The 22,745-nt window shown below is 40.6% G+C and overlaps 1 protein-coding gene across 5 annotated transcripts in view; it reads left to right on the top strand.

Moving 5' to 3' along the window:
• per2 (period circadian clock 2) overlaps positions 1 to 22,745 on the top strand; it is a 35,306-nt gene that overhangs the window by 6,214 nt on the left and 6,347 nt on the right. For 3 of the 5 annotated variants that reach the window (XM_042496995.1, XM_042496994.1, XM_042496992.1), the window contains exons 2-19: positions 3,102 to 3,648; positions 10,123 to 10,215; positions 11,647 to 11,801; positions 12,325 to 12,446; positions 12,596 to 12,797; positions 14,072 to 14,123; positions 14,646 to 14,788; positions 15,254 to 15,332; positions 15,451 to 15,557; positions 15,655 to 15,808; positions 15,911 to 16,025; positions 16,623 to 16,772; positions 17,537 to 17,627; positions 17,756 to 17,936; positions 18,368 to 18,492; positions 19,420 to 19,626; positions 20,669 to 20,932; positions 21,503 to 22,380. In XM_042496995.1, coding sequence (XP_042352929.1) covers positions 3,221 to 3,648; positions 10,123 to 10,215; positions 11,647 to 11,801; positions 12,325 to 12,446; positions 12,596 to 12,797; positions 14,072 to 14,123; positions 14,646 to 14,788; positions 15,254 to 15,332; positions 15,451 to 15,557; positions 15,655 to 15,808; positions 15,911 to 16,025; positions 16,623 to 16,772; positions 17,537 to 17,627; positions 17,756 to 17,936; positions 18,368 to 18,492; positions 19,420 to 19,626; positions 20,669 to 20,932; positions 21,503 to 22,380 — 3,546 coding nt within the window. In that variant the 5' untranslated portion in view covers positions 3,102 to 3,220. The remainder of the gene's footprint in view (positions 1 to 3,101; positions 3,649 to 10,122; positions 10,216 to 11,646; positions 11,802 to 12,324; positions 12,447 to 12,595; positions 12,798 to 14,071; positions 14,124 to 14,645; positions 14,789 to 15,253; positions 15,333 to 15,450; positions 15,558 to 15,654; positions 15,809 to 15,910; positions 16,026 to 16,622; positions 16,773 to 17,536; positions 17,628 to 17,755; positions 17,937 to 18,367; positions 18,493 to 19,419; positions 19,627 to 20,668; positions 20,933 to 21,502; positions 22,381 to 22,745) is intronic. The other 2 variants (XM_042496993.1, XM_042496996.1) reach the window with 2 other exon arrangements.

Below are 22,745 nucleotides of genomic sequence, written 5' to 3'. Positions count from 1 at the left end.
TGACATCAAGCTTGACAAAATCACAACCATTGTGTTGCATAATTCATGACTTGATGATACAGTTTATCAGCTACGGTTGGGGTTTCATTGGGCTGTTGCTGAAGCCTCAGCCTTCCCTCTGCATAAGAACTAATTTATAGAGACTGCAACTTTTATTTCACCTTACTATACCTTATGTAATATCTCTAAAATTGCCAGTTGAATCATTTTTGCTACCATGGCCCCAAATTTTTTGTCCATTTTTAAAAATATGTTTATAAAAGTTGCACTGGTTCTAAAAGTTTACATTTACTTGCCTCTGCAGCAGCTGCTCCTCTCTGACCAGATCAATAATTCATAATGACATCCAAACATCATAAACTGCTGTTGAGGAAAAATATACACATGACAATGTCCTGTGCTCCATTCACTGATCCCCAGCTTTGAAGGCCTAAACACATTTCAAACTACAACATATTGAGATATCATAAAATGTATCTATGCTCATTGTTTGTTGTGTGTTAGTGCAGCCTTTATAATTTTCACAGTCAAAATCAGTTTTCAATGAATCATTAGCAGATCTGCACAATTTGAGCACCACACTCGGAAAAGCCTATGTAAAAGATGCATTGGCTTAAGTATAACTTGGTTAGACTAAATTAACTCAAATACTCATCCCCACAGAGCTCAGGTGAATTGAATTAAGGAGGTCATAGAGCTGTGTGTCTTCAGTCAGAGCAGAAAATAGAAGTTTATCCATTCCGGGGCAGGGAGGAAGGCATGCCACCGCTTAGCCAGGTTATCCCTGGAAAACACCCAGGCAGGAAGTTATACATGAACACTTTGTGGCTTTCATGTGACCTTCAAATATTGCCCCAAAACCAGACTATGTGCATGAAAACACGTCTTTGTTAGTCTTCTTTTTTTCACCTGTGCTCTGAATTCCAAGTTTTATGTTCATGAACAGATCAAACTAATGTTTGTATCACTAAGTTGAGAGATCAATTCAATCCGGTGACTTTACAAAGTGAAGTTCTTCACATAGAAACAGTCATACAAGCCTTGGGTTACATTACATCACTCTGGTATAATTAACATGATGATATATTATTATGGGCTGAAGCAGCATATACCTCACAATACCTCAATGATTTGATCTTTAGTTACTCTCAGTGTTGCTCTTGCCAGAAAGTTTCTACTTTAAAAATTATCTTGGAAATCTGTAGTCGGTTTTTCAGTTGCCTCCATTGTTTTTAGTTTGTTGTTAACCAAAATTAATAATTCACAGTTGTTTGTCTTTGCTGTGTTTTTGAATTTCATTTCCCTTTAATCATTTAACATACAGCACTGCCTTCCCCGTAATGTCTTTTTCACTCTGTCATTATCTGAGTCTCTTGCTCTGATAATGTTTTCCCAGTGTCACTTGTGTTCATTCCAAACACACGTCTGTTGATGTTCCCAAAAATGCAACACGTGTCTCTTCCTATAACCACAGGAAATTTCCTCGGAAAGATCTACCCAACACTGGGTGGTTTGAATAGTTACGTATCCCTCTTGGTCATTCTGTTGAAATCGAGTATTTATATAGCATGATTGTATGAGATGAAACGTTTTTTTTGTAGGGCAGTATTTTAAACCCTACTCTCGGTTTTACATTTCAACTCAAAGCCACAGAAAACAGGGCCATAATTTCCACACTGCTGGCCAGCAACCTATGGTGGCATTTAGATCAATGCTCTCAGATGTTTTATGTGTCCCTAGAGTGTATGATCCTTTTGAAAGGGTTGAAGGGCTCAGATGGGGTCTGCCCCATCTGAGCCCTTCAACCCCTCACTGTTCTTCAAGGCCACACTGTCTGTACAGAATTTTGACTGTACATCAGAGAAGCACCTGCAGGGCTCTGCAGAGGTCAGGGGTTAAACGCTGCACTGTGCTCTGATATCGCAACAGAAAAAAAACATGTTTTTGAAGGCATGGTGAAGCATTGATTTATTTCTGTGTGTGTGTGTGTGTGTGTGTGTGTGTGTGTGTGTGTGTGTGTGTGTGTGTGTGTGCGTTTGCGAAAATATGTAAGCACATCGTTGTTAGTGATTTTGCATGTTTTGACTAATGTCCTGCAAATTATGTATACTTTGCTTATTGTTTACCATTTTCAGAAGCATGCCATAACTTTTATATTGATAAAATAGAGATATTATATATATTTATAGCATATATAGATTTGCTTTTGCTCAAGAGTTAGAAAACCTACAACTACCAGGATGCATTGCGCCACACTAAATCAATGAACAGTCATCCTCTTCTGGTGGGTGATGTAATTCGGACTCGTACATGTGAAACAATCTCGTATGAAGTTAAACAGTAAGCTAAAAACTTGTTAATGAATACATCTGAGGTGACAAATATGCAATGCAGTTTTAGCATTTCATCTCAGTTGTTTCTGCCCCACTTCCTGTTAACAAACCGTAGCCATTAAAGCTAAATACAGCTCTTAAATATGTTTCTGAAAACATTTTAGGCATGAAATAGGCATCACAGTAACATAATCTTGATTTATATATGATCATCACTGCCTAGTTTTCCCGTTTAATCATATTTTGGTCGGAGTTTGACAGAGAGATGGGTGACTGTCTCTCGATCTGCCTATATATGCTTTGTGTCCACAGTGGCGACTAATGGCGGGGAAGTGAAAATGCATACAGCTTGTAGTTCGAGCAACAGCCCCAAGAGTGAGCGAAACTCCGCCAGATGAGGTGTTTTGCATCAATTTACATCATCCAGCGGAGTTTCTCCATAGGGGGAGGAGGGAGATCTAGGAACTGGTTAGATGAAGGGAACTTTACTACAGATCATCCATACATACTACCCACATTGTTTTGATACAGACCTGGTTGAAAATTGGCAAAGTATCCTTTTAAAATGTTCTTGCAGTGACTTGAAACTTATGTGACATAGGAGTCTTGTTTTAGTTTTTTCACTTGAACACTAATTAACTGTTGCAGTTGAAGGATCCCGCCGACTGTCTGTTTTGGTTTTTTTTTTACATATTTTAAAACATGCATAACTTGCAATGGACAAGTGTTACTTCATTACTAACACGTGTAATCTTTTTCTCTTTTCAGATCAATCCGCATCGTCTTTTATTCTCTCCGTTGACGCCCTTGTTAAAATGGGGTGATTGTGTTCTTTCATCATCTAATCACAACTCACCTGGAACAAGCCCAGGACAGCATTCCTCCTGATGTCGGAAGATTCAGACTCCAAGCCGTATCGCTTCTCGGTGCTGGAGGACCAAGATGGAGCATCGTGCAGCTCCATGCCAAGGGGGGCCTCAGGGTGCAGCTCCATGGCACAGATGCATCGGATGGGCAGCTACAGCCAAGGTGGGCCTGACTTGGGCCTCCCGTCGGAGGGCAGTGACAGCAGCGGTCAGGACCCTCCCACCTCGCCGCACAAGCATCGCAAGAACGCCCGCTCACGATCACTCCCTGAGGAGGACGTGGAGATGAAGAGCAGTGGGTCTAGCGGGAGTGGAACCGAATCGCACGGTAACGAAAGCCACGGCAACGAGAGTCATGGCAACGACAGCAATGGCCATGAGTCAATGGGCAGCTCCAATGGCACCAGTAAAGACTCGGCACTGCTCGAATCCTCTGAAAGCAACAAGAGGTCAGTGGTTTGTGGCTTTTTTATCATTCTGTATCTCCTCTCTCAATTCAGACATTTTGCGGGTCTATTAAGGTAGCATAGGCCAAACTGAAGGCTTTTGAAGCCTTGCAATCCACATCCGTGAACTAGCTTTTTTGGAGTTGCTGAGGACGCTATCGACAGACAGACTGTCTCTGAAAGCGTCCCCGCCTTTAATTAGGCATAACTTTAAGCCTTCCTGAAATGTAAACGCGTAAGCTATATAAAAATTTACCTCCGCACAGTTGTCAGGAATTTTGAAATTAGCTATGGAGACCAAAAAAGTTTTTTGTACCAGGTTGTAAACATGTTTATTTTTGCAGAAAGATGGGCGTTTAAACATGGTGTCTGAGACACCTCTGCCTCCGAGACAGCCTGTTCTGCAGTCTGCAGTCTTTGGCTTTTTGGTGTTGGCTTAATTTTTCAGCCCCGGAGGATGCCACTTAGTCACGGCTCTCAAAAAAAGGTCAAAGCTGATAAACTATGTTCGACTTCACTTTTCTTCCTTTTTCCCTCGTTTGCATTGATATATTCATATAGACTAATGTCTTTTAAGCATAAATCGAGGATGAATAGTCATTTCCACTTTGCCTTCCACCACCACAGCCTGGACATGATGTGTCTTTCAGCCTTTACTAATTTCAGTAGATAAGCGAGTCAAGGCTTCAGTGAAGGCCATCCAGGAAGTGTGTTTGAGACTTAAGTGAAGCGTTATTTCTTTTTCACTGACTATGAGAGGTTCCTGCAAAACTACAAATGAAAGAGACTGATTTGGGAAAAAAAAACCTTTTTAATAGTTTTGCTTTCAGTGTCAGCACATCCTATAAGTGACATTTAAACCTGCAGGTGACAGAGTTAACTGTGCTGAAGTGTCAGCCTGCTCGATTGCCATCAGTGTGTAGGTGTACAGCATATGAGCTGCATTACAGAGGTGGGCATTTGACTGAATCAAAATTAGCCGGAGCGTGACCTCAGATTGACCAGAAATAGGTTTCAGACACAGTGCAGTCTGCCCATGAGCACACAGAGCAGGTGTTTAGCAGTGTGAAAAACACATCGACTGTTGCTCCAAGTAGGAAGACTGCGTTGATGTCATCGGAGAGGCTGGCTTTCTCTCAATGCCAGACGGGTTGTGTCACGCTCTCCAACTCCTTGTTATTGCCATGGCAACGCAATGTTTGTCTCTGTTTGTCACTGGGGGTTGCATGCTTTCCTGTTCTATCTTGCTCACTTTCAACTCTGCCTCACTCACTTTACTGACGTTTTGTATCCCTTTTTTCCACCACTCCCTCTTCCTGTCTGTATCGTACATCACACACACGCACATACGCGCTTTTCCTCACTTTTTTTCTCTTTTTCTCTCTTCATCTCTGTCACCCCTCCCTCTCCTTAATTCAACTTTTAACCTTTTGTACCAATTTTTTTTGTAAACCAATCCCTCAAAAACAGTTACGCTGTTATGCTTAGTTACTTTCTGTTTAGGCCATTGCACAAATACTGAAAACACTTTTTTAGTTTTTTTTTAATTGAGTAGAGCAGCTCAGTTAATCAAATAGGATAATCACAAAGGATAACGTTATTACATCTGAGATACGAACAATCTTCCTCTCTTTCCATATCTTCCTCTTTCCTTCTCTTTTCCTTATCATAACTTTAAATATTAACAAAGCTAACGTTTGCTAGCTAACTACATTTTCACCTATGGTAGCTTATGTGCAACCTACTTCAGTGAGCTTAAAGAGGTTAGACAAGGAGATTTTAAAGCGGAGATCTTTGTGTTTTTCTGTCAGTAAAGCAAGAACTTTCTCATGTCACTGTTGTTGCTTTTAGATTTTGGTATGTAAAGGGTTGCCAGATGTGGTCAGGGACTGGTGCTCGAAGCTGCCTCTTGTTCTTGGTTTTGCTCCGTCATCATCACATCGTGGCCAAAGGACGGGAGGTGTGTCTTTTTCTTTCAGGCAGCTGGCAACTTTGCATCTGCAGTCAAGGTGCTCCTCATATGTCTCCCCTTCACTTCATTTATAGCAGACCAGTTGTAACGAAGGTATGAATATAGTCAAAGTAAAAAACTACTTTTTTCCTTATGTATGGTACTTGTAATGCGGTTTATTAAGCCACCATGTAGAGTTTTGGAGTTTTGTTGACTATGGTGGTTTTGGTGGATAAAACCCATAAATAGCATCTGCCATATTAAGTTTAATTTCCTCTTTCTTCAAGGATCCTGCTTCACCTATCTGTGGCCCACAGCTGTACATTTGTCTGTGGTTGTATGTATTGGTGTTAGAACAACTTTGGCTAAGGAACCTGTAAAGAAACCGTCCTGCATGTTTGACAATATGTATGATTGCCAGTCTGTACCCTGTAGTCTGTACCCAATTCAGAATTATGCCAGCTGATTGTCTGCCTAACACAATCATTCAACTATTCATTTTGTTTTCTTACAAAGTCTGAAAGTTTTAACGAGCTCTGTGAGGCATTTAGTGAGACAGTGGCTTTCACTTAATATAGTAAACAAGCCAGTTGCGCTAAGAATGGGTTGTAAATGTGCAACAGTATTTTTTGCCAACACTAGATAGCAAACAAAAGCCAGAGATTGTGTTGTATTAAGTTGCTGTGAGCTGTAAATTCACAACTTCTAAGCAGAAGGTCTCTCATCTCCTCCTTTGTGCCAAGAGTAATGTGAAAATCAATATCTGGGGACTAAAACATCCCCAGAAGCACACTGCACAGAAAAAAACAACTGCTCATCTTGAAGCAGTCTCAGTCAACCGTTAGAAATTACAGTGCTATAATTATTATAGTATTATGGTTGCTGTTCACATTCAGTTAAACAGAGCTTGAACAGTTTCAAACGCTGACTGAACAGAATCTGAACATTACATTGTACAGGTGTGGCTTTGTAAATCAATAACTTCCCTGGTTGTACTCAGAGAGGCTGATAGTGAAAGTTGTCACTATACTGAATCATTTAAGTCAGTTATTTATAGCAACATGTAAGGTGAGTCAATGTCTCTTGAGATCTGCTGATTTTAGTGTATTAGTGCACCGAAAAGTTTGTAGGCTAATACAAACATAACCAGATTCTGCAAGACGACCAGTGTGCAAGTTTTGAATAAAGAAACAGTTAGTCGTACTTTTGACCAAATCTATTACATTACACCTGCTGGTCAAGCTCAGTGTAAAGTTTTATTTTTTAGCCAAATCAGTATTAGACAAGCTTCTTATCTGTGCGCTTTATTTTCAAAATAACTCACGTGTACATTGTCAGAACATGTGATGAAATAATCCATATATACACCTGATGATATAAGAGGTAAATATTTCACACAACCTGTCAGTGAAAGCTTTGTAGTTAACCCTTTGAAGCCTGAAGCGACATCACTTTTCTTGTGCTGCTTTCACACGCCTTTCACAACTATTGAAACCTTTGAACACTGAGCAAATTGGTGCGATTTTTGGAAACATGGATAAAAACAAAATAAGCAACTTGGCAAGAAGTGTTCCACAAATTGTGAGAAATTCATAGATTTAGACAATTATGTTTAGAAAATGTAGGGGAAAATGTCTGGGGGAGAAAGAAAAACCTATAGTACAGTGATTATAAAAAATATATTTGTCATGATTATAACTACATATTTAAAATTATGTTACAGAATTATTATAATTTTAAATACTTTTCAATCCAAGTTTGTTGTTGGTTTTTACTTTCTTTTCTTTTCTTTATTCTTTCTTTCTTCATTTTTTTCTTGTTTATTTATTTGTTAATTTATTTTTTAATAACTTCCAGGTAATTTTTCAGTACTTTTTTCGTAAAACAAACCTTGCTAATTTTTGTGTCATTTCTCATTTTGTTGCTCATTGCATTCCTGCCATGTTTTTGAAAGAAATCAAGCCAACTTGCTCAGGTTTCAAAGGGTTAAACAAAGCCACCTTGCCTTGATCTTCACCTCTAGCAGAGAAAGTTGGGCGCTCTCTTTTGGGAACATGTTTCCTAAGCTCACAGACAGACTACGACTTTGCCAATTAGCCCACTGAACACTTACACATTTTAAGACTCACCAGTCTAAAACCAGCTGTTGCATTCTTGTGCTCTGAAGGCTATATTTGACAGAGTTAGATACCTGCTGCCGCTTAGAGAGGCTATTCATGTAGTTGCTCTCTATTCTGAGGCAGGTAAGCTGATTATTCATAGTAACCTGAGTTGTAGCTCAGGTGAGTCAGTAGCTCAAACAGCTGTTAATAGTTTCAAGTTAAGCTTGTCAGCTAATACAGTAGACTGCACACAAACACTATTCAGTGGACTTATGCATAATAGTATGCATCAGACTCCGAAGTCCTGCAGATTTAGGATGCCCTCTGACTTTTTATTTAGGGTTTATTTGTCACTTTTCAAGTGTGAACACACTGCAGTATATACTGATTGCTTTTGTAATATGTAATTAAAAAAAAAACTCTGTTTCAATTTTACGTCATGATAGAGGTGTTTTAACAAAGCCACCTTGTCCTCGCCTTTACCTTGGACACAAAGTAAACACTAAAACAGAGACTCCCTTGCTTCTTTAAGCACCTTGTTTGGTAACATTTCCACAGAGGGTGGCACACAGACTTACTGCACGCTGTGAAATAGCCTACTGTGATAAACTGTTACTAAGTCTCACTTTAATACAGGCTCAGTCTGTCCGGTCTAAAACCAGCTGTTGCATTCTTGTGCACTAAAGGCCTGTTTGTGCTTAAAGAGGCTATTTGTTAAGGTGTTCTCTATTCTTAGCCAGGTAAGCAGGTTAAATATAGTAACCTGTAGTGTGATGAGTCAGTGTCTCAGAGGGCTGTCCATTTTCGTGTATTAGTGGCAGGTAGCTAAGTAGCAAAGCTTGTAGGTTAATACAGTGGATCTCTCTCACACACAAACACACACACACACACATACACTGAAGCCCTTCTACATGAGTCTTACTTCATTGTGCCTCAAATACATGATTATTTGTTTTTGAAAGGATTTGATAGACATACATATAAAGAAATAGGCATGAGGAAAACGGGGCAATTTAACAAACTACATGTTAAGTTTCACAGTTTTTTTGTTTTTGTTTTTTTTTTTTTTTTTTAGAACTTAAAAAAAACCCTCTCGGTCTCTCAGTGGTTGGAGTTGGCTCAGTGTAATGAGTACAGTTTACTTAAAAATAAGGAGCAGACACTTTGATCTTCAACCAATAGAGGACTCACTTTGCATTGCTCTGCATGTTCATATAGGAATCAGGGTACCTACGGTCAATTGGAATTTAACAATCACATTTTCCAGGCCTAGAAAAGTTCTGGGATTCGTCAAAATTATTGAAAGTGTTGCGAAAAATTTGTAAATTTTGTGTGTGTAATGAAATTGTTATAGTAAACTTCCGTAGAAAATTTTTCACATAAGGCATCATAGCGGCAAATATTTTTCTGTAGCTGTCAGCGTAACTTAGCTCTAATATCAACAACACGTGATAACGGTTTGTTTACCAGCATGTACATTTCTTTATTTTTCACCCGCTTTTCCTGTATGCCACCTAACTGAAATTATGTTTGGCTAGAGTTTGAATCTGATTTGTTTGAAAAATGCCCTGTAAGAAAAAAATATTACAGGTTCTTAACAATTTATGGAAAAGTTTTGAAATTTTTAAGACTTAAAGATGACTAGACTGCAATTTTTAATTATATACTCGATGCCATTTGGCATTACAAGTAATTATTTTTCTCACTCCTAGTCGGGGCATTGGAGGGTCAAACGACTTAAGGACCCCAGAGCCACACAGACTATCAGAGATTGTATTTAAGAGCACAGAGAGAGCTGTTTTCAGCTGGCTGTGCACCTGCTCCTTGTTGTATTTAGGCCCTTATTTTTTTGCTGTATTGGCACTTTCCTGCTGTGCACCCTTTGAGCTGCATACACACTTCAGGACCACGAGGTGACAGTGACCTCAGTCTTAGAGTGCTTTCTTTTGTTACCTGGTGGCTAAATGAGAGCTGAAGCTGTGTCCACGCTGTTCCCCCTTTCACAAAGGCAAAAATCGGTTAAGTCTTTTTTAGGTTCACTTCAGCAGAAGAACCCATATTATCAAGTACCTGTTTTTTTGGAGGGTGTTGTTTTTTTTTTTTTTTTTTTTTCATTATTAGGTAACTCGAGTGCATTAGCAACAGCAGGTGTCTCAGCTGAGTGAGAAGGAGATGTGTGTGAAATGTGAAATTAGTGCTTCAAAAATAGCCAGAAATGATGCTAGCATTTTGTGCACCCTATCAGTCTACTGTTTGATTACATATATATATATATTTTTTAAACTTTCATTTAGCAAAGTTTAAAATGAGTCGGACTGAATTAGAATCAATTGCGGGTCTCTTTCTCTTTTGTGTCTCTCATTGATGTGAATGGAGTAAATTCATTGGTTGCAAAATGTTCAGCTCTCCTTTTCTTCCCCACAGCTCGAACTCTCACAGTCCGTCTCCTCCCAGCAGCTCAAACGCCTTCAGTCTACTGAGCTCAGAGCAGGACAACCCTTCAACCAGCGGCTGCAGGTTAGTGCACCAACCACCGCTGTAACACTAAAAGTACTCCTCACCTCACAAGACAGTTGTCTCATTCTTATTTAAAACTGGCGGGAGGTTTGTTTCAGACAGGGCTATCTGTTACCCAACAGTTATTAACAGGTTTAATGACAGAGTTTAGCCTTTCCAGCATTGATGTGAGTTTGTTAGGACTGTTTAACAGCTGATGTTGGCTCTTACTAACCTGGCTGGTGTTGAACCAATCAATCACCAGGAGGACAGCGTGTCTGGGGACAGTCCTTCAGCGCTGAGGAGACATGTATAACTGCTAGGGCTGTCAGCATTAGTTTTTCTAAATCGCAGCCAACATTCCCGTCTTTACGAGGTTGTACCAGGTTGTACTGAGCTTTATAGCTAGAGTGATGATACAGGTATCATATGAAGGCCTAGAAGGCCTGAGGAATCCAGCAGTGACCATGGATGGATCCAACCACGTCAGGCTAGTTTCTCGGGAAGGGGAGGAATAATGCTCCAAAGTAGTGCGATGGAAAAACGGCATGGCAATTTAACAAGCATCCTTTGACCTCTGACCTCAAGATATCTTGATGAAAATGGGTTCTTCTGGTACTTATGAGTCCACTTTACAGACATGCCCATTTTATGCAAGTCCCATACAGTTTTTTACTGTCATTCGATTCCTCTGGTAAGAGTTGCTTTACATGTGTGTCATGTCAATAAACTGTTTTGTAATGCAAAATGATGTAATTAAAAATATACAATAACAAATGTGACTGATCGCGATTAACTAAAGAAATTTTGCGATTAATCAGGATTTTAAAAAGTCATCATTTGACAGCCCAAATAACTGCAGAAACAAATAATTTTGAGTGTACACAGCACACCACTATAAATCGCACCCACCACTAGTACAACACAAACCCACCAACGCGACGATTATTTAAACCCAGCTACCATGCAGTGTTGTAGTGAAATGTTACCCAAATGTTTAATGTTAACTAAGCATTTTCCTCACGGCTTCTACTTCCAGAGCAAGGGGCGATGGGGGCTTATTGTGGACTGATGTGTAGGTGTTGTGGGTGACCCGTGTAGCTTCTGGTAGGGACTCAATAAGCAATAAGGTCCGTCATTGTGGCCTAGGACGCACACACTGCTTAAAGAATGTGGTCATATGCAGCCCGGGCCACCTCTGAATTTGGTCTGAGCAATCGGATCTCAGAACACATTTATGAGGCAATTCACATCATTGCATTCACATCAGTACTTAGAGCTGTCCACCTGTGATCCGATTACCCAAGATGCATGTTAATTGCTTACAAAAAATGTGGTTTACATTTTAAGTTATATACAATTAGATCTTTTTTTCATCTATTTTTTAGTGACTGCCTTCTTGTTGTTGCATTGTCTGACTTGCTGCTGTGCGTGTGATTGTGCAACTTGCAGTAGTCAGGAGTCTGCCAAAGCCAAGACGCAGAAGGAGGTGATTAAAACTCTGAAAGAGCTGAAGCTTCACCTGCCCGCTGAGAAGAGACACAATAACAAGCCCTCCACATTGAACACCCTCAAATACGCACTGCGCTGTGTTAAACAAGTTGAAGGTAAAGTGCATTCATAGCTCTCTGTCTGTCTCCTCCCTGCTCCTCTACACAGCGCTTTTGTGTTTTAACTGTCTGCAGTTTCATAATTCACTCCACACTCATCATGAGTGTAGCTTTTATTTGTACCGCAATGATGTCCGTTCTGTGGAATTCAGGAAGCATAGTAACAAAATAAGACATAACATTGGGGGACGGAAACTTGTGTCGGCAGATCTATGGGTAATGGTCTGTAAAGGTTTAATTTTATGATGCCTAAATGTTTACAGATGGAAATGGGCGGATAGAGGTTCAACAGTAAATTTTTCAGTTTGGTTGTTACAGAATGTGACGCAGTTGAGGGTAGCACTGAGACATTTCTCATCATTAAAAAATGTCTGTGACTTCATTGTGAATACATCATCTTTATGTTGAAATCCTTACCCAAATACATCATTGTTGTTTTCAGTAAAACACCAGTTTCCAGTGTCTGTGCTGTATTGTGTTGTGATGAGACTTTAATAAAATCACTATCTCTGTGTTGCAGCCAATGAAGAGTATTACCAGCTGCTGATGATCAATGACAGTCAGCCTTCAGGCCTGGATGTATCCTCTTATACGATAGAGGAGATAGACAGCATCACTTCTGAATACACCCTCAAAAACAACGTGAGTCACCTAATTATCTTTAATAGAAATATGTAAATCTTTTTAACTACATATACTGGTGTGAAGACTGTGAACACTTTAATTGTGTTTGAGCAGTTGAGTGCAAGTTTTTTCATTAAACCACCATTTGGATTCTGTCTCCTCAACAGGACATTTTTGCAGTAGCAGTGTCTCTCATCACAGGAAGGATAGTTTACATTTCTGATCAGGCAGCCTCCATCCTCAACTGCAAAAGAGAGGTGTTCAAGAACAGCAAGTTTGTGGAGTTCCTGACGCCGCAGGATGTTAGTGTGTTCTACAGCTTCACAACACCGTACCGACTGCCCTCCTGGAGCATGTGCACTGGAGCAGGTACGTATTTAACTGCTACTTGGCTCTGTGCAGTCAGCAAATAATACTCAGTGTCACTTCAAAACTCATCTAAATCACTGGAATCGGACGTAAGAAAAAAGTTAATAATTAGCTATAATCAATAAGCCTTAATAAACTCTGTAAATACAGAACTACACTTTGCATGATATGCTGTTGCGAGTCGTGTCTCACAATGAGCAACACACATGAGCAACATGTGTCACATGAACAGTGGAGTTACTTTAGAACTTGCACTGTCTACCTTAAGATATCTTTTCAATGCAGCTAACTTTATATCAGGTGTAACAATAGCCTAGAGTCTCAGCTGGGAGCGCCTTAAGATGTCACGTCTACCATACTGACAGTGTTCCACTGACCCCGTTATACTGGAGATGCTATTATTTTTATGTTAAAGTTGACGTGTAGGATTTAGTTGCATCTTACTGTGAGATTACAGATTTCAATCAACTAAATACCCCTCCTCTCACCTCTCCCCTTCCAAGCACATAAGAGAACCTACAGTGGCCTGCGGGTAATGCAAACTGGCAAAAAGCCCTCACAGGATTCAGTGTGTAGTTTGTCCTTTCTAGGTTGCTGTAGAAATAGTCAACATTTGACATTGAAATTATAATGTCTTTGTTGATCAAAATACTCTGATTCTAACATAGTTACACTTAAGATTTCAAAGTGTAAATTGTGCTGACCAGTTGAAAGCATTAAGTTTAAGTTGACCAGACTATTTATTCATCAAAGTAATGATGTTTGTTTCTTTTCAGACAAACTGGAAAGAACAGACTGAGCTCTCTCAGTGCAAATGCACTACTGAATGGGAATGGTGTTTAGTCCAACAGATTCACAAAAAACGAAAACTACAGCTGCTAAAAGCACATTCTGAATTCAGATGTGAAAATGTTTTCATTTCATTTTTCCAGCCACTTGGAGAGCTCATTATATCCTCTCCAGTTTAACCGATAATGCCCTGATTGACTTGTTGGTCTGTGACCATAAACCTTTTCTTCACATCCGACCCAGAGCTGAACTCAATCTGTTATAGTTTGTCCTCCATATGCCCGGAAATATTTTGTCTTCCTCACTTCAGCGAGCTTCAGTTCTGTTTAAATTCATTTCATTTAAGCGTTGAGCTGCGCCCATCAGTGGCGCTTTTTGATGTAATTAATCAAAGCTCGATCACCTGCTGGAGCTGAGACCCCATTTAGCATTCGGCCGGATTGTGTTGCTTTTGATTTAAAACATTTATCTTTTTCCCGCTTCAGAGTCATCGCCGCCTGACTGTATGCAGGAGAAGTCCTTCTTCTGTCGTATCAGGTGGGTGTGTGTTGGTTCAAACACGGTGTCGGGCCATCTGCTGCTTCTACCTGTTTGTAATTTTTATTCATGCTTTCATTCCACTCCAGATGTTTTTTCAATTAGTTTGTGACATCATAAGCTTGTGAACTGTAATCAAATGCTTTTTCCAGTCTGGTGATATACATAAAGGCATACAGACACTAACGCACGCCTATCTTACTGTACTTGTAAGGACTTTCCATTGACATACATCGTTACTTTATTTCAAACCCTTCCTCATACCAAACCTTCAGTTTAATTATCAGTCTGATCTTACCAGTCGCCTGATGTATAAGTGTCATCACGCTTGAGGTTTCAAACTTAGTCTCATTAATTGTACACAGATAGGGATGGAAATATAGCTAAACTCTGCCCCCTTGTGCTCAATACACTGAAGTCTAATATCCACAACCCTGGTCAGAGACCACTTGTTAGAACTTGTACTTCAATTTAACAGACATACTTTTATCTTGCTTACCTTTTCTTCTGTCTAACCTTTAGTGGTGGTAAAGAGTGTGAGGGTGATCTGCAGTACTATCCGTTCCGCATGACACCCTACCTGATGAAGGTCCAGGACACAGTGCATGCTGAAGATCAGTTCTGCTGCCTCCTGCTGGCTGAGAGAGTTCACTCTGGTTATGATGGTGAGAACAATTCATAAAGAATGAGAAAAAGCATGATTAAAAATGTTTAGTTCAGTATGTTATGGCTGCTTGTTTAATGGAGGTCCTCAGTTATTATGATGCTGTATTGAAAAATGTAATTACAAATGTAAATATTATTGTAATTTAAATCCTATAATATTGTACAACTGTGGAATAGAAGAAAACATAATAACCAATTATGTTTCACAAACATGTCAGACCAAATTGTACATAAGTGCGCTATTGAGTGTGAATAGATTCTGTTGACAGTGTCTTGTCTGACAGTGTGTTGTTTATATATCCCAAAATAAAAAATTAGAAGTTAGCTTGAAAGGGCTTAACAATCCACAATACCCACAACATCCTCAGATGCTCTGTACAGCTAAAGGAAAAAAAATAGCGTTAAAAACTTAGGTCATTTATTTTATTTCTATTTATAACTTCAATAATTTCTCTTTCTTAAAGCACCCAGAATTCCAACAGACAAGCGCATCTTCACCACCACACACACTCCAAGTTGTGTGTTTCAGGATGTGGATGAGAGGTAAGCCACTGCGGGACGTTTTGACTTCTAAACCAAAAGTCCTGAGTTTTTTAGTACACAGATCACCAAACTATCAGAGGATAACACAATTGGTTTGGTTGTGATTCGTGTGTATCAGGGCCGTTCCTCTCCTCGGGTACCTCCCCCAGGACCTGATAGGCACACAAATTCTCCTCCACCTGCATCCCCAGGACCGACCGATTATGTTGGCCATTCACAGAAAGAGTGAGTCCACAGAATATATAATAGATTTCAGAATTTCCAGTGATTGTACAAATATGTCTTCATCATGATCTGATTGTTATTTTGGCTTTCTATGCAGTTCTTCAATTCGCAGGACAACCTTTTGATCACTCGTCCATCCGGTTTTGTGCACGAAATGGAGAATACATCATCCTTGACACCAGCTGGTCTAGTTTCGTCAACCCCTGGAGCCATAAGGTCTCCTTTGTTATCGGGAGACATAAAGTGCGCACGTAAGTGCTTTGAAGCGTTACCAAGCCACTCTTTGAATTGGTAGACAAACATTAATGAACCATTATCTATCTTGATCCACTGATGTGCGTGTTGTTTACCAGGGGGCCCGTGAATGAGGATGTTTTCGTTGTCCCGGTCTCTAATGTCCGTGAGATGAAGACCATGGACCCTGACATCCAGGAGATCACTGAGCAGATCCATCGTCTCCTGCTACAGGTGAGAGAGAATAAAGACGCACAGAAATCAGGGAAACACAGTATCGCTAACAGAAGAAGGGGTAGTTTCTTTAAGCCATGATAAATCATAAAAGCCAATAAAGAACCAAGACTGTGACAGCCTGACACAGTTTAATTTTAAGACTATGGCAGCCTGCCATAGTCTTATTGGAGCTGGACTGTTAATTAGGAGCGGTATTAAAACATCATTGGGTAAATTATAGCGCAGTAGCGGCAGAGATGAGCAGCAGAGCGTCAGGTGCATTAAAAGTGTAACTAAACAGTTGACTCTGCTGGGCCTAAAACCCCCTTTACCTACAAAAATCTGCTGAATCTTCTCTCATCCATCGATCTGATCAGCTGTGAACGTATCAACAGATCAATTATGCACCCCACGAGTGACACTCAGCTGTGAAGGAGATGTCCGCTACCACCACACATACACTGGCAATCTGTGGAAAACACTGACTGATACAAACACCTAACGCACTAAAACAACATCTTACTTCCAAAAAACAAATAAAAACAGGTTTAAAATTGTAAAAACAACTTTCTTTCATCTTTTTCATCTTTCTTTCCTCTCTTTATCTGTGATCAGCCGGTCCATAACAGTGGGTCCAGTGGTTACAATAGCCTGAGCAGAACGGACCACCTTGTGGGCATGAGCTCCTCTAACGAGAGCCTTAACAACGGAATTGGGAGCAAGATCCGACAAGAGGAGGAGGAACCGAGGGGCAAAGCCAGACCGGTGAGTCAGTCTTTACAGTTTAGTCCAGTGAGTTCTGGCCCATGTGGCCCTTCTTGTACAGGCTGATATGTCAATGGCAGGAACTCCGTTATTGAACTTAAACACAACCATGACCTGACTTCTCAGACTAAACAGCAGGATAAATGCATATTTTTTGATTTATTAGAGCTTAAACGATTAGTCAATTAATTGATTAGTCAATCAACTGGCAAACTAATTCGCATCATCATGGATAATGAAAATAACTGTTAGTTGCAGCCCTATTAGTTGTTAAGTAATGTAAGCTAGATGAATTTGATCCAATTTGTTCTGTATTACTTTAATTTTGGATTTAATGAAGCCCACCCAGTGTGATATCCCAGAGCGCATGTGACATTTTCAAATGGTACTTTTTATGTGATCAACAGTCGAAGAATCCAAAGATTTTCAGTAGGGCTGTACCCAACTTAGAATTACCTCAGTGGAATCCAATATGGCTGTTCAATATGAATATTTGGCTGCTCTTATGGGTTTTTTGTTTGGGTTTTTTTAATATATATATACAATTTGAGAGTTAAAACAGTCGAGACATGGTGTGGCGAGACATTCAGGGTGACAGAGATGTTCATGTGATATAGCAAACAAGCCAAGTTAGCCCTCAAAGCGTATGCATGCTAAGTTGGCATACAGCAGATCAGAGATGTGCAACATACATAACAACAGAGCTTTACTACCAATATATTTTAAATCAGATGACTCTTGAGTTTTGCGTCTCTCTTTCACAGCGAACCTTTCAGGAAATCTGTAAAGGAATACATCTTCAGAAGAGCCAGGAGCAACAGACAACCAAACCAGACAACAGGAAAAGCAGTGGCAGTAAGTCCAGCTGATAACTACCTGCATATTTGTGTGAAAATAGTAACGTGTTGAGAACAGGTAGCTGGGAAAATGTTGAAAGATTGACCGCATACTGGAGTTGCCCCTAACTCCTGTCATTCCTCCAGTAGAGTCTGCACATAAGAGCTCAGCGGTGGTGCGGCCTAAAGACTCAGCAGCTCCCCTCAACTGGAAGGAGACCGCTGCCAATGTGGAGGAGACGAGGTCCTCTTTCCAGGAGGAGACGGCCTTCAATGATCAGACCGTCTACTCCTACCAGCAGATCAGCTGTCTGGACAGTGTCGTCAGGTACGAAGATAAAGATTTACATCAAGGAGCGGTAGCTGTGATCCGCCTGTGTCGGGCACAATACCCATCCTTGTACACTAACATTTTCAAGGTTGTCGACTGTCTGACACATAATCAATATGGCAAATGCGAGCTATACCAATTGAAACGTTACAAAAATAAGGTTTCTTTGGCCCACAGAAAATATTTGACTCAGAATTCACCTCGGCTGTGATTTTTCAGACAGTGTTTTGGCACAAAACTTAATCAAGATTATTGTTATGATGGTTCTGGTAAACTTGTTTTCTTTGAGTTGTCCACTTTAATAATGTCATAAACCAAAAACTTTTGATTTTTATTTCTTGTTTTGTGATGTTGCCTACTCTTTAAGACAACTAATTAAGAAGCACAGATAGACAAATATTGACGGTGTGCTGTTATGTCTTCTGTAGGTACTTGGAGAGCTGTAATGTTCCCCTCACCATGAAGAGGAAGTGCCAGTCTTCCTCTAACACCACGTCCTCTATGTCAGACGAGGACAAACAGAAAGGACCCAACATCATGCCGATGTCTGAAGGTATGTTTTACCACTTCAGTTCACATTAGGGCTGTAACCATGACCACAATACCACAGTCATGTGATACCCACTACAAGGTTGAGGTCATGACTGTCGCCACCTTTATTTTTTTATTTTTTCCTTTTTATTTTTTTGCTGGTGAATGTTACAGGAGTACATATAGTGAATGATATGAAATATAATCAAAACCATTATCATTGTTTAGTTATTGTTACTGGCGATTCCATCCTATGTTTAACGGCTTGTGAAAAAAAAGCTGGTCCTCATTTCAGCTTAAACATTTGATTTCTTTGAATTAATTCTGGCTTGAGTACTTGTGCTAATTTTTCAGAGGTACAGAGTTTGAACAGGTTCACATAATATAGTAACAAGCTGAGTAAGTCCGAGTTAATGTGTGCTAATTACACTGAAGATGGATCGGAAATGTGCAACAACATTTTGTGCCAACACAAGATCAATCAAACAAAAGCCAGAGACTATATAGTATTAAGTTTCTGTGAGCTGTAAATTCAGCACTTCTAAGCAGAAGGCACATGATAATGTTATCTCTTAGTCTGTTTGGTAAAGCCTCTCCCTCTGCGGGCAGCTTCCTCCTTCTCACTTTGCAGCTAAATCTGGGGTAAGACACGTCCTTAGAAGTACACTGCACCCTGACAAAAAAAAAATAATAAAAAAACTGCTCAAAAGAGGATCTCAGTCGAATGAGGGGTTTCTGTCTGATGGGGGCAGCTCTAGTGAATACATTGGTTTTTCTCTGCAGTAATAAAAATCCAAAGATCACAGCTCTAGTTTCTACCAAGAAGGGATAACAGACACTTATTGTCACCTCATTATACAAAGCTTCGGCCTTTCCTTTAAATGTCTCTCTCAGACTTTACAATGCCAGATCCTTGTCAGTATCTCTTGTTCTCTGTTCTCTTTGGCAGAACCAGCCTTGTTGAAGGATCACACTGCTCTCTCAGTTTTGGAAGATCAAGACAAAAAGTCCAGTGATGCAACCACAGCTGTAGTGGGCACTTCGCTGCCCCTACCTGTACCTAACAAACCAGAAAGTGTGGTGTCCATAACCAGCCAGTGTAGCTACAGTAGCACTATAGTGCATGTTGGGGACAAGAAACCTCAACCAGAGTCAGGTACAGTGTCATGATAAAGTTTTCCTTTCAACCTAATTATTACTGTTGTTGGGTATTTATCATGCAAAGTTATCAGATCCTACAAATGTACTATTTAGACAGTTGAAGTCTTAAGTATTTTTCAACCTAGATCTTATTTTCACATGTTTTTGTGACAGACTGACTAATGGAGGCAACAATTTTTGAAATTGGTCTTGTATTAAGTGGGAGCACTGCAGCTGGCAACAGTGATACAAGCTGCAATGTAACCACTCTGGGCATGTGCACACCGTCAGTTTACATTCACTTTAAAGTGCTTGTTTTTGCCATGAACAGGATCAGATTATTCTTAGTGTCTGACAACATAACGGAAAGGATCCCTACAGAGATAGACCTTTTTGTTAAAGAGCTATTGTAAATTTAGCACAAATTTAAAACACTAGTAATACTCTTAAGTGGTGCTGGAGTGATCATTATAGCCAGTAAGTGAGCCAGGCGCGACACCGAATGATGTTATGTGAGTAATACTGAAGCCCTTAATGGAAAATTCACCCCCAAATGACCATTTGTATATCAATTAATTCAATCAATTATCAATCAAAGTGTCATTTAATCAGTCAAACCAAAAACCAAATACTCAGTGCTTCCTAAACAGACAGCCTTTTCTGCGCTGAGGAGAAAGTGAAACGCATATATATATGCTCTTCAAAGCCAGACTGACAAAAACAGTCATTTCATCGTGCTTAACGGTTAAGCTGCTGGTCCACGGCTGTCTTGACAAGTTAAATTGTTTGTGTTACAGTGTAACTTTGGTGTTAAAAAGTTTGGATTCAGCAAAGTCATAGTAATAATACATACTAATGATTTAGGCAGCAGTAGACCAGCAACTCCTTTGTTCAGCCAATAAAGGCAAATAAAGGCAAAAACACCCAGAAATAGTCTTTAAAAAAGACAAAATTGTGTCTTGTCAAGTCAAGCAACCACAAGGCTTGATCAGCATTGCTTTTGCAATTTAGCAGAGTATGTTAAAGTCAATTCTCTGCTGTCACCCTCTGACATACAGAGATCATAGAGGATGTCCAGGGAGCAGGAGAGATGGTAGAGTCCAGCCAGAACCCCGGGGCTCCTCTGTCTGTCGTTTCTCCTCCCACTCAGGAGAGGGAGTCCTATAAGAAACTGGGGTTGACCAAGCAGGTTTTGGCAGCCCATACACAGAAGGAGGAGCAGACGTTTCTGTATCGCTTCAGGAAGCATCGAGGACTCACCGCACTCAAAGAAAACTGCTCTCAGTACCTGGAGCGGCAGAGAGAACAGATCACCAGCGATGGTACCTCTGAGCACCACACACTGACACATCATATCAAACACCTTTAAAGGATAATGCCAGTTTATTTAAACTGTCATTTTTGTAGTTTCTATCTCTAATAATAATATTTTACTACGAAAGTTAATTGCTGGGATCTGTCTGTCTGACTGCTTGTGTTTGGCCCCGTTGGTCTTTGTCGTAGGGATGTCACTACGTTCTTAAACCTCTGCAGTTACTTTGTTGAGTCTTATCCTAAACGCTAGCAATGGTTGCTAAAATTAAGACCCAAGTTTAATCAAGTGGAGTTTTCCTCTTCGTCTATCTTTGTTAAAGTTTCTTTCTATTTCTAGGGCATAACAATAGCAGATAGATGTAAATATTAACAGAGTTTCTGAAGGAGCACTGATAGAAGGGGGATTTTTGTTTGGATCTTGACTTGAAATATCAGCAGTCTTTTCGGCAGACTTTCTGACTCAACCTTTTAACTCATACTTGTATCTTGCTGACAAATTGTATAGTTTTCAATAATAATCACTTTTGTTTTCACAAATTACTCAAGAGATATTTTTTTTATTCCTCTTTAACCTCTAGCTGTACCTGCTGCTCGACCCTCCAAGCAGGGTGGACCGAGTGCAGAGCCCACCGCACGGCGGGGCACACGAAACAGGAAAACCAAGTCAAAGCGAGCGAAGCAGATGGAGTCTTCAGACAGCGCAGCATCTCATCACAGACAACAACATCTGCGGCCTCCTCTTCTAAACCACGGCCTTAACCCGACCTCTTGGTCTCGCTCTGACACCTCACAGTCCACTTTTCCCATGGCGTACCCCTCCATGATGCCGGGATACCCCCTCCAAGTTTACCCCGGAGCCAGTTCCATGGCTCCCCACACAAACAGCACTCTACAAGGCTTTGGGGACAATCAGGGCAACCAGGCCCCTCCCTGCCCCCCATCCATCCACCCTGCTCCCTACACCCCTATTGTGGCTGTCATGCTGCCCTTGTCCTACCCTCCAATGGCCCCCGGACTGCCCCCTTCACAGCCAGTGTACCACACAGTGATGGGTGGCTTCCCCACCCAAATGCAGCCTTTTTGTCAGGCTGCTTTTCCAGGCCAGGGCCCCTTCACAGCTCCACCTTCCTTCAATGTTCAGAACCAGGTCAACTCCCAGAACCACTTTGCTCTTCAGACAGGCTACCTGACCCCATCGTTCTACGTCCCTCCATCCTCGGAAACCCCAAAGGGCCCCGTGGTGGAGGGCCAGTCTCGCTGTTCTACGCCACAATCTGGAGGACATGGAGGCCAGGAGTCCCCACCACTGTTCCAGTCTCGCTGCAGCTCCCCCCTCAACCTGCTGGAGCTGGAGCTGTCTGTGGACCGGCAGGACAGCACCTCTGGAGGACAAGGGACTAACACGGCTGAAAGGGAGAAAGGAGCAAGTGCCAGCCAGTCCAAAGAGCTGAAGCAGGTAAAGAAGGAAACTAACCTTTTTTTGTTTGCTTTCCTCTTCCCTTTTCTTTTTCTTTTTCCTCCCAAAGTCTCCCAATGCCTGATTTTCCTCACCTGTAGCATTCTCAGTGGTGGAAAAATTCAATCCTTTACATGAGTAAAAGTACTAATACCACACTTTTAAAAAAATACTCAGTTAGAAGTTAAAATCCTGCACTGAAATTTTTACGTAAGTCAGAGTAAGTAAGTGTATTAAGGAATAAGTTATTTAAGTATTAAAAGTAAAAGTACCTACTGGAGAAAAATCTGAAAAACACCCCAAAAACTCGAGATTGTAAAAAAACACTCCAAAACTAGAAAAAAGTTTTTTTAAAGCTACCAAGA

This window comes from Plectropomus leopardus, chromosome 12 (genome assembly GCF_008729295.1).
Source record: "Plectropomus leopardus isolate mb chromosome 12, YSFRI_Pleo_2.0, whole genome shotgun sequence".
Classification (NCBI taxonomy): domain Eukaryota; kingdom Metazoa; phylum Chordata; class Actinopteri; order Perciformes; family Serranidae; genus Plectropomus; species Plectropomus leopardus.
This window is presented reverse-complemented; position numbering and strand designations above follow the sequence as displayed.